General features: G+C 35.8%; 2 protein-coding genes across 3 annotated transcripts; both read right to left on the bottom strand.

The window, feature by feature from the left end:
* Nucleotides 1–2,652: 2,652 nt before the first annotated feature.
* On the bottom strand, nt 2,653–9,065 carry LOC130987620 (AUGMIN subunit 8-like). Of its 2 annotated transcripts, none has more exons than XM_057911218.1 (7): nt 8,823–9,065; nt 5,232–7,253; nt 4,757–4,876; nt 4,413–4,529; nt 4,231–4,320; nt 3,233–3,340; nt 2,653–2,999 (listed from the first exon to the last, which is right to left on the bottom strand). In XM_057911218.1, exons 2-7 carry the CDS (start codon nt 7,107–7,109, stop codon nt 2,916–2,918), a joined length of 2,397 nt encoding a protein of 798 aa, XP_057767201.1. In that variant the 5' UTR covers nt 7,110–7,253; nt 8,823–9,065; the 3' UTR covers nt 2,653–2,915. The 2 variants fall into 2 exon arrangements, with proteins under 2 accessions (XP_057767201.1, XP_057767200.1); XM_057911217.1 differs by lacking the exon at nt 8,823–9,065 and adding an exon at nt 7,744–8,394.
* A 1,926-nt stretch (nt 9,066–10,991) lies between these two features.
* On the bottom strand, nt 10,992–13,869 carry LOC130987619 (uncharacterized). Its single transcript, XM_057911216.1, has 4 exons — nt 13,539–13,869; nt 12,193–12,378; nt 11,936–11,975; nt 10,992–11,271 (listed from the first exon to the last, which is right to left on the bottom strand). Exons 1-4 carry the CDS (start codon nt 13,578–13,580, stop codon nt 11,186–11,188), a joined length of 354 nt encoding a protein of 117 aa, XP_057767199.1. The 5' UTR covers nt 13,581–13,869; the 3' UTR covers nt 10,992–11,185.
* Between the last annotated feature and the right edge of the window lie 256 nt (nt 13,870–14,125).

Here is a 14,125-nt window from a genome sequence, read left to right as displayed (position 1 = left end):
TACAAAGGTTTTACAAAGATCTTGGATCATTCATTTTATAAAACCTTTTTATCTAAGATCTTGATTATTCACACACATCTATATATACACACATCTATATATACTTTTATTATCAACATCCATCTATATATATAAAATAAAATTTTAAAATTTTTTAATAAAAAAAATAAAATAAAAAATTCAAAAATAGGGAGGGGGCTTCAGCCCCCTACCAAACAACGGGTAGCAACCAAGTTAACTAATTAATTGATCATGAGTTATTCTATGAAACTAATAGCTAACTAACTTATCATCAGTTATTTCCCCATCGCCGCTAGTGTAGCCGATGAAGAGTACGTATTCTTTAATTCTTTAGTTTCCCATATATTTTTTTTTAAAAAAAAACTCAATTTTATGTTTGAAGATTATTCATAGTCCCCAAATTAATTTATCAATTTTAGTTTCCGTGAAATTAGTCCCCAAATTTAGTAACAACTATTCAATTGTGGTGTCGATTATTACAGAAAAAGAATTAATGGTAGCGCCTCGCACACTTGCAACTTTCATGAGTGCACGGTGGCGGCAAACTCGAGCTGCTGCAAAAGTAGTCTTCCTCCTCTTCGGTGAGCCCAGTCCCGAACCAATCTCGACGAGGAGAAACCCTAGAGACGGCGCCTCCTCCTCCACCAGCCCCGCCGGCGACTTCTCCAGCACCGCGGCCTTCCCCACCAGCCACGGCAGCACCACGGCCTTCCCCACGTCCAGCCCCGCGGCCTTCCCCACCGGCCGCGGCGGCGCTGACGACATCCTGTTGTTGTTCTTGCTCTGGTGCTGCAATTTTTTATCTCTTACTTTGTTCCTTCTCATTCGCCATTTTGTTATGCTTTCAAAAACGGGCCGCGCAGGCGGGTCGGGATAAAACGGGTCAAAAATAATAATATAAAAATATTACTTCCTTTCAAGTCGAAATAAAGTAAAAGGACCACCAAAACGTTTGAAAGCTTAATCACGTTCCTAAGATGTTAAATTAGAAAAGAATATATTTTTATAATGATTAGTGGACTAAGAGTCTAAGACTAGCAGATTAGGAAAATATAATTATATGATGATTTAAAAATCCTAATTGGCTAATTATTATTTATTAGACTTATTTTAGTTATTATATTGGAAAAAAAAGCCTATTTTCTATAAACTAACCGACCGGGCCAATTTTGCCAAAAACCCGACAGGCTTTTTGGCCCGCGGGCCGCGTTGCCCGACGAGCTGCATGGGTCGGGCCAAATAGGCCCGATTTTTTTGGCCTAAAAAATCCAAGCCCAGCCAAAACTACGGGCGGGCCGGGCCACTTTCGGCCTATTTTGACAGCTCTAGCTGTCTGTCCTCTTCCAAAATCAAATCCATTTTAAAATTATCGTCGATTCAGATGAAGAGAGAGTGGTGACTGGTGAGGCTCGTGTATGGTGAAGTCAGACGAGGTCTGTGGCGGTGTCTATTTTAGTTGTTGTATGAGAGAGAGATAGTGAGAGAGAGATACAGATGAGAGAGAGAGATACAGATGAGAGAGAGAGAGAGATAGATTTACAAGAGAGAAGAATAAATAAAAAAAAGAGTAAAAATTTAAAGTGCCCACTTTCTTATCTTTTTTTTGTAAAAATGCTCTCTCTTATTATACATAGCATTCTATGCCCTATTCTTTAAGTACCCTTTGATTTGATGGGTTTGCTTGGTTTTTTGTGAAAGTCTTACACATTTGACCGATTTGACAGCTACAAATCATAAAAGTCAACGATTTGACAACTATCAGTCAAGAGTACATATGACCGGTGGGTGGCTAGATCATGTGTCCGGCCGGGCGGACACATGATTTCACCGGCCGGACACATGATTTTATCGGTCGGACACATGTCTGACCGATAAAATCATGTGTCCGGCCGACCAGACACATGATCTAGCCACTCACCGATCATATGTACTCTTGACTGATAGCTGTCAAATCGTTGACTTTTATGACCGATGGCTGTCAAATCGGTCAAATGTGTAAGACTTTCACAAAAAACCAAGCAAACCCATCAACATCAAAGGATAAATTAGGCACTTCACATATTTAGGGCATAAAATGCTTTCTATGATAAGAGAGGGCATTTTTCAAAAAACACATAAGGTATAGGGCATTTTTGCCCATTAACACTAAAAAAAATATAGGTTAACTTATGATTTGGATTTTTCTAAATTTTCAGGTGAACTTATTTTTAATATATATGTATTGCATTATTCGTACATAATATGATAGAAATCACCTACTCAAAAATGTTTAAATAAAGAGCAACAAAACTAGGCCCCGCACACCGGGCCCCACCACACAATCACATCCCCTTTCGCTTCCGCACCACGCCGACTCCCGCCGCCAGTTTCAATAGTTTGATTTGTCCTATATAAACTTTCTTGAAATTTTTGTATCTGAACTTTCTTGAAATTTTTATTTGAACCTATTTATATATTTAATCCAAAGACCACAACAACTGAAATTATTGCAATTCAAGCTGTGAATATGTTCCAATCAAAGTAGGGTTCCAAGTTCCAACTAACTTATGCCAACAATTTCACTTGTACAAAAAATTCTACTAGTATCTTTCACATGCTTCAACTTTTCATACAAACAAATGAATATCAGAATTCCCATGTAATTTCCTTGTATTTCAACTTGTGTCAATCTTCCTTTTGGTTGGTTTCTGAGAGGTTAATACAAACTACACAAAATGAAAGGGAGAGAGCCTAAAAGAAGGGTAAAAAGAATAAATATATAACTTAATTTTTTTCCTATCCTACCTATAACACTTGAAGCAAGATAAGAAAATGGGCACAAAAATATCCATTTTACTAGCAACAAGGTGACAAAAAGCTCAAGTTCTCATATAGCAAGACCTTTGGAGCTTGTCTTAATCCCCATATATCGACAGTTCGTCGTTGCTCCAAGCTTGTTTCATCTGCATGAGATGGCTCCTAAGGCTGTATTCTTCCACCTGCCAAGTACATTCAACCTCATCAGCTATTCCCTTACTTGATTTGATAGAAACGAGACATTTCAAATGGGACTGAGAGAGTATCTGATATCCTCGTATTTTTATTGACACGAACCAAACTATTTAATAACTGTGCAGTATGGCAGTACCACTAAGTCTCGTCATGTTATACGCACAAATAGGGGAAGTAACGGGGAACATTTCGATTCTTTGACCACTGTGCTTGTTCTTACCTGCAATTCAGCTATGGAGATCAACATTGACTCATATTCATCAAACAGAGCTCTTCCCTCTATTACTACATCAGCAAGTTCAGAAACCAAACAGTTCATCCGGTCCACCTGCATTATTCGAACACAGTTTTTAGAGGCTGTTGCTTTGGACGATAACAACAAAAGCATGACAAATTTTGCCAAGGTTTGTCTCAGAATATGGTTTAACTTGAATCAGATGATAATATTAGTAATTAGTGGCATTCAGCGAATCCATGCTATGTTGATTAATTTACTGGTGGAGCAAGTGATCTTTTAATGCATGAAATAGATTACTTCGTCTCAATGCCGTATTTTCTTTTTGCCCTCATATATGTAGCATCCTAAATGAGGTAAACACAATAAGTTTATGAGAATTCACAACAGAAAACATTAGAAACTATAGCTAATGATGGAATGTTCCTCTAGGACAATTTATAGTACATACGCTGAGATGTAGAACAAACAATTTTAAGACCTTCCCTCGGTTGTCAATGTCATTTGTCCATGCTAGTGTTACGTGGAACAAAATAAATATTTTTCAAGAATCGTCTCATTCTAAGGTAATATTTCACATTAAAAATCACCGGTCAAGCCACCAATCCACAATATTTACAGGAATCTATAATTGCTTGAGTAAGCATGCTATTTGTAAGAGAAGAAAGTTCATAAAATTCAACTCAAAATAAGTATGCAATGAGTGCTTCCAGATGTTAGCATTGAGCTCAATTGAAAATTTGCACCAACTGCTAATAAAGTCACTTAGTAACCATACAGAAAATGGATAAAAGATCAACACATAGGTCACCTAATGGATTGGGCAAAAATAGGTCAACACCTACAAGATCAACTAAATACTAAATGACATTTGGAGTAAAATAGAGAAGTAAAATTAATTAGAAGACACTATATCATCATTCTCCCACTAATGTCGAGGATAGGTATATTATGAAAACAATTAAAGGCAGAAGTTATGTCACCTTCAATAATACGCAACATAAGGAGGACCCCATTGCCTGCATCACATCAACAGCAGCGCATACAGCCTCCTTAATGGTTTGAATATTACCCTGAAAAATTTAGATATAGTGAAGTTGTTTCTCTTATACAAAAGTACTTGTTCATTTCTCTTCAATACCATAGGAAGTAGTCCATTACATACCCTTGCTCCTCTTATGACTGGAACACGAACTGTGCTAGATTGCAGATCCTCGATGGCCCAAGTTAATGAGCTATGATGATTCGTTTCAGTTGATGCCCACTCTTCAAGACCGCAGATCTGAGCATGTTGTATTTAAATTAGAAAATGCATGAATCTTTAGCCACGTAAAGAATAGCATGACATGAAGGGATTAGCATTACGCATAATCTCATGTTGGGGATAATGAATATGACGAAATGTTTCAGAAAATGGAAGAGAAGAATAGCATCTAAGGAAGTTGAAAAGATCCGAAGCAAGCTGCTTCTTTGTCATCAGAAGTATGGTCAAAGCAAGAGATGCATTACTTGATTGTCCAAAATTGAATAAAGCTTCAACTTGAGCTTCACTTGCTGAATCTCAATCCTTTTCTCCATTATTGAGTCCCAAAGAGCAGCAATTTCCATCCACACACTGCACAACACTTTCTGCGCCATCCAAATCAAAGAAGGGGCTTATAATTTATGGGAGTTTGTTAAAAGTTAAAACAAAATAAGACGAGAAGGAAAGAGATTAATTATATATCTTCATGTGTTACTTAGTGCAATGGAATTTAGAAGCATGATGTGCGTAAATTGAAAAATAGTTAATAGACAAAGAACAAGAATACAAAATGGTATTCCAAAAAAGTTCAGTGTCTGCAGAAATCGTGCATCTAAGAGAATGTGAGAATTTGTTCTAATTATGAAAAAGATAAATAACTGGAATGGATAAAATGAAGAATACATAACTATAGATGCAACATTTAGAACTTGCTACAGCTCCACCAAAATAAGCTCATACCTCTGCTTTTAGTTTCTGAGATTGCAATGCATCATCACTCTGAGCATTTGCGTATCGCCATTGCAAGAGTCTATTGTATAAAAGCCGCAAGTTATGGACATTTTCAATGTGATTTGCAGCCTTCTTTCCTTGTCTGATATCTGTAATAAAACTAAGAACCGAAGCTGCACTCTGAAGTTTTCTGGTGGGGCTCGATGGTCTTATCCGAGCAGGGCTGTGTCCTCTCGAAGAATTGACAGCCTTTGATCGAGAGGGACTGATCCATCTAGACACAGTAGATAATACAGGGAGAATTCCAAAATGTTTAGAGGCAGTATTTGACATTTGTGTTCTATCTGATGAACTTGAAGAATCAGGCCTTGCAATCTCCGGTGAACAATCATCAACTGAACACCCATTAGCCAATGATCTTCCACTCTCATCACAAGATACTAGCAAATCACTGGTAGACTTGACCAAAGGTTTGCTTTTCCCACCCAGAGATAGTACCCTGGGGGAAGGTGTACCTGTTTCTGTACGGGATGAAGATGAAGTTTTGCTAATCCTACCAACCAAATCTATACTTCGATTTGGAACAGGGCTGCCATCCACAGACATTCTCCTGATTGAAGGTGTATTTGTTTCCGGATGGAATGAAGATGAAGTTCTGCTTGTCTTATCAGCTAAATCTATACTTCTACTAGGAACAGCATTGCCATTTGGAGATAGTCTCTTCAGTGAAGATGTACCTCTTTCCAAGTGGGGAGACAATGAAGTTTTGCTTTTCTTATCTGGCAAATCAATACTTCTATTCAGCATGGCATTTCCATCCAGTGATAGTCTCCTAAGGGAAGGTGAACCTGCTGATAAAGATGAGGGTTTGCTTGTCTTGTCAGCCAGGTCAATACTTCTATCAGGACCAACTGCGCCGTCCAGGGATTGTCTCCTGAGGGAAGGTGAGCCTGTTTCCGAACGGGATATAGATGAATTTTTGCTGGTCTTATCAGCAAGGTCCATACTTCTAGTAAGAACGGCGGTGCCATCCGGAGATAGTCTCCTGCGGGAAGGTGTACCTGTTTCCGAACGGGGTGAAGGTGAAGTTTTGCTTTTCTTATCAGCCAGGTCGATACTTTTACTTGAAACAGTGATCCTATCCAGCCTCCTAAGAGAAGGTGTAGGTGTTACTTTGTTTTTCTTATCAGCCAGGTCAATACTTCTGTTCAGGGCGGTGGACACTTTCCCAGCTGTTGTGCTTGGCCATCGATGTTGATCCACCATACGTGGATACAAACTATCAACTGGTTTAGAATTCTCAGATTGATCAGCAGAATTCCTACCTGTAAGTGGACTCTGCTTCCTTTCTGGTGTGGGCTTTCCTGAAGCTGGAGCTTCAGCCTGTCTATGAGCAACATTTGAAGATTGCCTCAGAGTTCGATCAGGCATATAGGAAGCTGGCTTTTCTTTCTTACTATTAGGAACAGAATACGTATCAGATTGGAAAGAAACATTCAGGCTCCGCATAGTTGAAGGCCATAAGGACTCTGGTATCTTGTTGCCTGCTACCTTTCTTGATGACAACAACAATTCTGCAGTTGTATCCTGAATTGGGGTTGATGGAGATCGGGGTGATGATGGTCTAGAGGGGCGATTTCTTTCAGCTGATATAGCCCTCTTTGCTGCTGCTGAAAAAGTTGAGGTTGATGATGTCCTGCTGGCAGTTGGCGAAGAACAGCGTTTTGTGGGTGAAGATGGTAAAGGTGACCTACACCTCGAACGAACTTCTCTTGTTTGGGCAAGGGGAGAGACTCCATTCTTGTTCTCAGACGAAATCAGTGGTAGTCTTGTTCTCTCAGCTGCAGATAGCTTCTGTAATGCTTGCTCCGATTCATATACATCCATCCAAATTGTGCAAATTAGACCACATTGATGGCCCCCTTCACATACGACTTACCACCTTAAATTTACTACCCAACAGGCTTTCACTTAGCCAGTTAAATCTATCAACAAGTCTCACCAATGCCTCTTAAACGAGATCCTGAAAATCTGCCAACAAATTCGCAGCCAGAGTTAAGATACAGACGATAAAATAGATGGAGAAAAGAACGGGGCATGATGAAAAAGGAAAAGGTTCTAAAGATCTCAAAAAGATGAATTCCATTTCAGCCAACACACAGAAATGTACTCTCTGCATTCGACATCATACAACTCAGCAGAAAGGTAGGCGAAATAGAAACGTGCAATGAATAACAGAGTAAATTTAAGTTATATCATATAAACCAAGCAGCAGAAGAAGTAAAATTAAATCTTCCTAAGGGTGGGGACAAGGAAGAAGCATAACTAATGGGTAGGGGTGAGTGAGTTGCATATATAAGAGTGCATTCTCTTGCTTTAACTTTTTAATATGAATTTCCTTTTCTTCTTTCCTCTTTGGATTATGGCCCCCACTCCCAGCCTTTCGTCCCCGTCACGGGAATGCCATGGCTGGCTGGGATGGAGCTGTACATACAACACACACGCAGCAAGTAAGACTCACATTCAGAGCCCCTATGACCTGCTCTTTCTTTCCCCCAGCCAACTTGTTTACATGAAAGGGAATTCTCTGAAAATGATATCTTCACCTCTCTCTCTCCCGAGGCAGATGCTCGAGATACTTATCCCAATCAATGATCACACAAAATTATATCTCTTCAATGGAAGAAGTCAACACTCACACACACACACACACACACACCCCAATGATTACATAAGTCCACAGAATCGATTTTTTACACTCTCAACTCTCCTGCAAATTAAAGGGATTAATCAAGTAATAAGCCAGCATAACTCTCAACTCTTACTTCAAATCAACAAGATGGAAAATCACATCTTCTTGTTGGTTTCCTAATACTAAGTTAAGGTAAAAAGTAAAATATCTCTTTCCTTTCCGCCATTAAAGTGTAAACAATTCAAAATCATTATAAATTATGAGAACAAGGACATGGAGGCCACGTGCAGGAAGGATCATTGTCCATCCCCATGAATTCACACAACCCCATAAACACTACAACAACAATAAAATAATCTATCGCTAATTGCCATTAATTTGCATTGATTAAGCATCGTTAATGGCAGAAACTGTTGAGAAAACTATCTGGCAATGTCCTTTTTGCATTTTCTTTTTACGGATGCAAGAACAAAATCTGATGCAAATCGGATTATTTTAGAAAACATCAGAATTTAAAATTTAAAACATCGAGAAAGTTTCTATTTTTTACTTCCTTCTACATAAATAAATGCACCAAGCAATGGCTTTTCCTTAAAATTGCCAGCATCCATAGATTCCTCCAAAAATCCTTTCCATAAAAGAAGCTCCAGCATAATCAGCTGAAATTTCCAAATTCCGCAGCTCAAAAGTCCAAAAATATTTGACGTTTTCCAATCAATAAAACTATCCAATGCAGTTTTTGCTCAATTTCACTCAGAAAAAGCCGATCAACCAAAAAAAAAAAAAAAACAACGATTGAAACTGAAACACTGCAATAAAGATCAATTTTTTTACAAATAAACGATCCTTGCAAATGAAAACACATCTAAAAAAAACTAAAACTAAAACAACAAAATCAAATGTGTTACCTTTTTCAGGCAATAATCACAGAGTCGACAAATTTGATCAGCAGCGATCGAAATGGTGGAAGTTTTCTGTTAAACGTTGGAAATTTGGAATAATATATCGAGATCGACAAGACGCGGCGATGACGCTTCATTTAATAATTATTAAAATATGTTATTTTAACAAAAAAAACAAATCTATATATTTAAATTTCCTTTTTTCTTTTCGAGACTTTGGCTTCTTTATTTATTATTGTCTGCTGAATCTGTTTAATCACTAATTAATTTTCATATTCAAAACAAATTTAAGCTATATAGTATATCGCCAAAAAAGACAAGCAACTTAACAAGAAAAAGGAAAAGCTGAAAATTAAAAAATAAGCATAACTTTATTGGAAACTTCATCTCATTGTTCAATATTATTTGAATTGTAATTTTGTTCTACCATTACGAATCGAACAATCAAATATTAATGATCGAGTATTCATAAAAAATACATTAATGTTCAACACACTCGACCACTGTGAGTCAAGTAGCCGACATAAAAATAAAAACGTTTCAAATGAGTATAATTTATGTATATTATACAAAATGTGAATTCTTTATGCTTTATCTTTCAAAATGTGTAAACATCATTTTCGCCCCATTTGGAATTATTAGGATATGATAATATAATGTAGATAAAAGTGACGATAAAATAATGTAGATAAAAGTAACAATATTTTATTGTCGAAGTGTGTATCATTACTAAACGAGTAGATTAATCAATAATCACCTTTCAAATGTGATACTACTATTTGAAGTTTTGTTTTGACGTGTAATTATACATTGAACTATATGAATTTTTGAAATAAATTGTGACGAAATTCCATTCTTCGTAACATAAATTTCAAACGGTATGCCTATTATAAAACAAACAATTAAATCAAACTATCTCCATCAATCATATACATATATATTAAGATGAACAATTAATATAATTAGGAGAAGTTCTCTATCTCTTTCAAAATTAGTCGACTTTTGAATTTTTCAAAAATAATATTAGTCTACTATATATAAATAATTGTAAGCTTGTCAATATCGTAAGTTGTGTGCGCTTAAAAAAGTTAATGGTATTCGTTTTTGCCAATTCTCACAAAAAAAAAGAGAGAGATATGAATATAGAGTCAATTAAAGTAATTAACAAAAATGATCTTTCAGTATCTAAAATAATTTATATGCTTTGTCAACATCTGATAGTCTTTAATTTTATTTTATTTTTTGATGAGATTTCTTATCATTTGTATATCTATTATTTTTTTTGCTTTCTTTCTTTTGAATGGGTTTTTGGGGGCCGAAAATGATTCTTCATAGTAATCGTTATGTTTAGTACTGTTCCAAAGGACCACTCCATTTTTTATATATAATTTATAAAACTTATATAAGGAAATGTGTTACATTGAATAATTATGATAGATAATTAAACCATATGACATGAAAATGGATAATATATATCACACGTCTAATTAAAAAAGAAAAGGGGGAAAAAAGTGAAAAAGAAAAGGGAAGTGCATAATGTTTCATTTGAAAATTTGTGCATCTTTGAAATTCAAAAAATATGGGGGGAGAATGTTTAATCTATAGTATAAAGTTCATGTATGATTAGGTTTCCATTTGCCATTCATTTTGCCCCCTTTGTTTTCTACAAATGAATCAAGTCACTATTTAGATAATGTGCATAAATTAATAAATATATATTTTAATAAAAAAAATATGAATATTTATGATTGGAGGAGTGAGGAGAGGAACCAAATGATAGGGTGTCATGTGCTAAAACATAATGACAAAATCAATTAATAACGTGGCATGCTTTGGCATGTTCTTTTTTTTCCAAGTGTTTATTTTCACTCTTTAATATCAATAAATGTTACTCCTTTCTCCCACTAGAAACGTCTTGTTTCATTTGAACATAATTATTTAGGATGAGATTAATTAAATTATTAAACAGAAATGTAGAATTAAAAAAATAGATATGAATCCCAAAAATCCTCACTTATTGAACCTAATTTTTTCCATAAATAGAAATAGGATATTTAAAATGTGACAATTTAAAAAAAAATCCCATTTCCCGTTTATTGAATATAGAGTTTCCATAATTCTTGTGGGAAAAGTAAAGAAAAGAAAAGGTATATGCATTTCTAAAAAGCACGAGCATATGAAAAGGTAGCATATAAATGTTTTTGCACTGAAAATGAAAATCAAGTAATGATGTTGCACACAAGGAGATCAACTCCAGATGCTATCAAGCACTCAAAGTAATACAAGACCGGTTTTTCTCCGGCGGTTTTTCTACGCCGGAGAAAAACGGTGACGAATGACGAACCTTCTACGACACTACCGTTGCAGCCTCACCAATTCGACCCACCATCCGCCTCCCTCGATTGGTAAAAATCATTTGGTCTCACAATGTTCACCTCTTCAAATTCATTATCATCTGCAGAAATGAATCAAGGAAGAAAAACAAAATCAAAGAAAAAAAAAAACCAAGGTTTCTGTTAACTGTAAGTCTGTAACACTGTTTTTCACATGCTTTTCTGAGAAACTCTATGCACAAGACTGCCACTGCTTCACAAAGTGTAAAGGAGCGCGTTCGCTTACAGAAATGTAAAGGAAAAGCAACTGAATAACAATGTAAAAGTTCTGCTTGAAAGTTGGTAATATATTGCTCAGATTTCATTGAAAAACACATTTCGAGTTTGAGAGAAAGGTCCCACTTCCGGCACATGGCCGTTGTAGGCTCGAAGCTCAGGAAATAAACCTTTTCTATGCATTCATAAATGAATAGCAGCAGTGAATGGCAACTAGAAAAAGCACTTTGCAACAAAGATAAGAAGAGAAAACAACCAAACAACAATACTCAAATTCTATGTATTGTAATTTGTAACCCCTTATACAGTATCTAAATAGTTTTTAGGATGAAGTAAATATCCGGTTTCATTCAGTTTCGCAATAAATTAAATGAATTTTGTACATTTAAAAAGGATATCAAATTATGGGATCATGGTAAGAGACATTATGCGAAAAGAATAAGGCTTTCAACCGGCAACAAAAAAAATTCAGTTGTAGATCAAACTACAAACTATGATCAGAAAGGGAACCTTTTCTCAGTGTCAGGGCAACGACAGCATCATTCTCAACCTGAAAAGATACATCAAGGAATTGAGCTTATAAGGTTCGAGCCAAGGTACTGAAATAGATATCAAAATTGTTGAAATTTCAGGAGTGAATCGATAACTGAACTCGTGGGGTTGTGAGATTTGGATTGACAGTGTTAGGGAATTAGATGTGTGGACAGAAGGAAACTTGCAGCACTCGGGTGTTTTTTCACATAAACTATAGATAGTGAGGATAAAACCTTTTGATCTGCTAGCGATTTCGAGTCTTCCAACACTTCCCGATTTGGCATTAGTATCAAACGCTGATCATCGACGGGTTGATCAGTGAGCTCTTGCAACTTCTCCTTAATCTGCAGAATCGTCTCACTCGGCACACATTGCAGAAAGTAAGTTGTCTTGTTGCGTTTGACACGAATATACAGCCCCTGCATCATAAACAAATTAAAAAACGCACACAATCAGTCTACTAACTGATAAAACCTACAGACAAAAAAATCAAATCTCTTCAACACTTACAAAGTATAATCACTTGTATTCAATATATGAAACAAGAATTGACATCCCTCAAACAAAATGGAACAAACACATGCGATAGTTATTTGAAAGTATCACGCGATAAAGCATCAAGCACTTTATAGTACATAAACAGGAAGAAATTTCACAATCTCCGCGGTAGGAAAAGCCACTCCTTCCTTCAGAAACTATGAATCGTTCCATAGTTTTACAACATTATATAACATAACTTACCACGTCCCAAAATCAGAGAAAAGTATCTTTCCTGACAGGCAACTAAAAAAGGTAGCTTAACAACAAAATCACTCAAATATACGAGACATCATTCTCAACGAAAAATTACACACAGAGAAAGAGAGATGTGGAAAAAGTAATCTCTCAATTGTTCTTCCATCCCACGAGTTAGTCAGACAGTTTCGATAGGAAGATCGGTTGCATCAAGAAAACCACTGTACTGAATATAAACCACACACCAACTTAAGAAATCCAATTTTATTGGCACAATTCATATCAGATCTTATCTCTTAAGAAGTGATTCATCTCCTAGTACCAACAACTCATCACATCCTTTTTCCATCCCTTCCCATAGTCTTCGAATTCCTTAAAGCTACTGATTCCAAACACACAATTCCTCAACCCCATTACCACAAAAATGCTGAAAAATCTTGCTTATGTAGCTAACGAAGAAATTTCACACAAGACATAGAAATCTCCGAGAAAAGGGCTTTCAAGTGGGCCAACATTCTTCACCATTCCAAATCCCCCTTGCTCAGTTAGTTATATTGCAGCCTTTAAAAGTAAATTTCATACAGAATTCATACTTGTAAACCCATAATTAACCAAAGAAACTACTAACTGAAGCTAAATTTTTTAAAAATACATATATATAAAAATAAAAAAAAATTGGGCCAAACGAGGTTCTACATTAGACGCCGATTCGACTGAATTTCAAGAACCCCAAGTAAATGCGAATAAATTTATTCCCTCCGATTGAATCACAATTGGGTCTAAAAAAATTTGGGAATTTCGAAAAGTAAAGATTGATTGGAGCAAACAGAAAGCAGAAGCATACAGTTTGATCATCGGGGCTCTTGGGGCGCGAGGGCTGCGACATAGCGCCGAATTTGTGAGAAGCTGCTTGATCAACAAGGGAGCTGAAAATTGTAGATTATCTATCTACCTCAGCAGCTGAGCTGAGTGTATTGAAATATTTTATTTTTCTTTTTTCTTTTTCGAAATCTAATTTTCCTGGTTTTGGTCAAAATGAAGAAACAAAATGTTCAGTTCAACTTTCTCAATTTTTAGTATATTAAACGACACAACCAACTGTGGATGCAATATGCAATATATAGGTATGGATTGGGGATCGATGGCGACTTATATACGCGACGAATATCGAAATTAAATAATATATTTAAATAAATAAATATTAATATTAAATAGAATTATAATATAAACATATATAAAATTTATCTAAAAATTAAAGCTTGTGATATTTAATTTGATATGCATATTAAATATTTTGTAATATATAAATAAAGCTTTAATTTTATTATAACTACAAAATTACCATTCAATTCTGAAATGAATGTGATGATTGATTTCAAATTAACTTTTTTAATACCAACGATGACGTGTAGTGCAATATTAATTTTAAAA

Source organism: Salvia miltiorrhiza, chromosome 6 (assembly GCF_028751815.1).
Source record: "Salvia miltiorrhiza cultivar Shanhuang (shh) chromosome 6, IMPLAD_Smil_shh, whole genome shotgun sequence".
NCBI classification, from domain to species: domain Eukaryota; kingdom Viridiplantae; phylum Streptophyta; class Magnoliopsida; order Lamiales; family Lamiaceae; genus Salvia; species Salvia miltiorrhiza.
The sequence above is the reverse complement of the archived record's forward strand: the minus strand, read 5'-3'. Positions and strand labels throughout refer to the sequence as shown.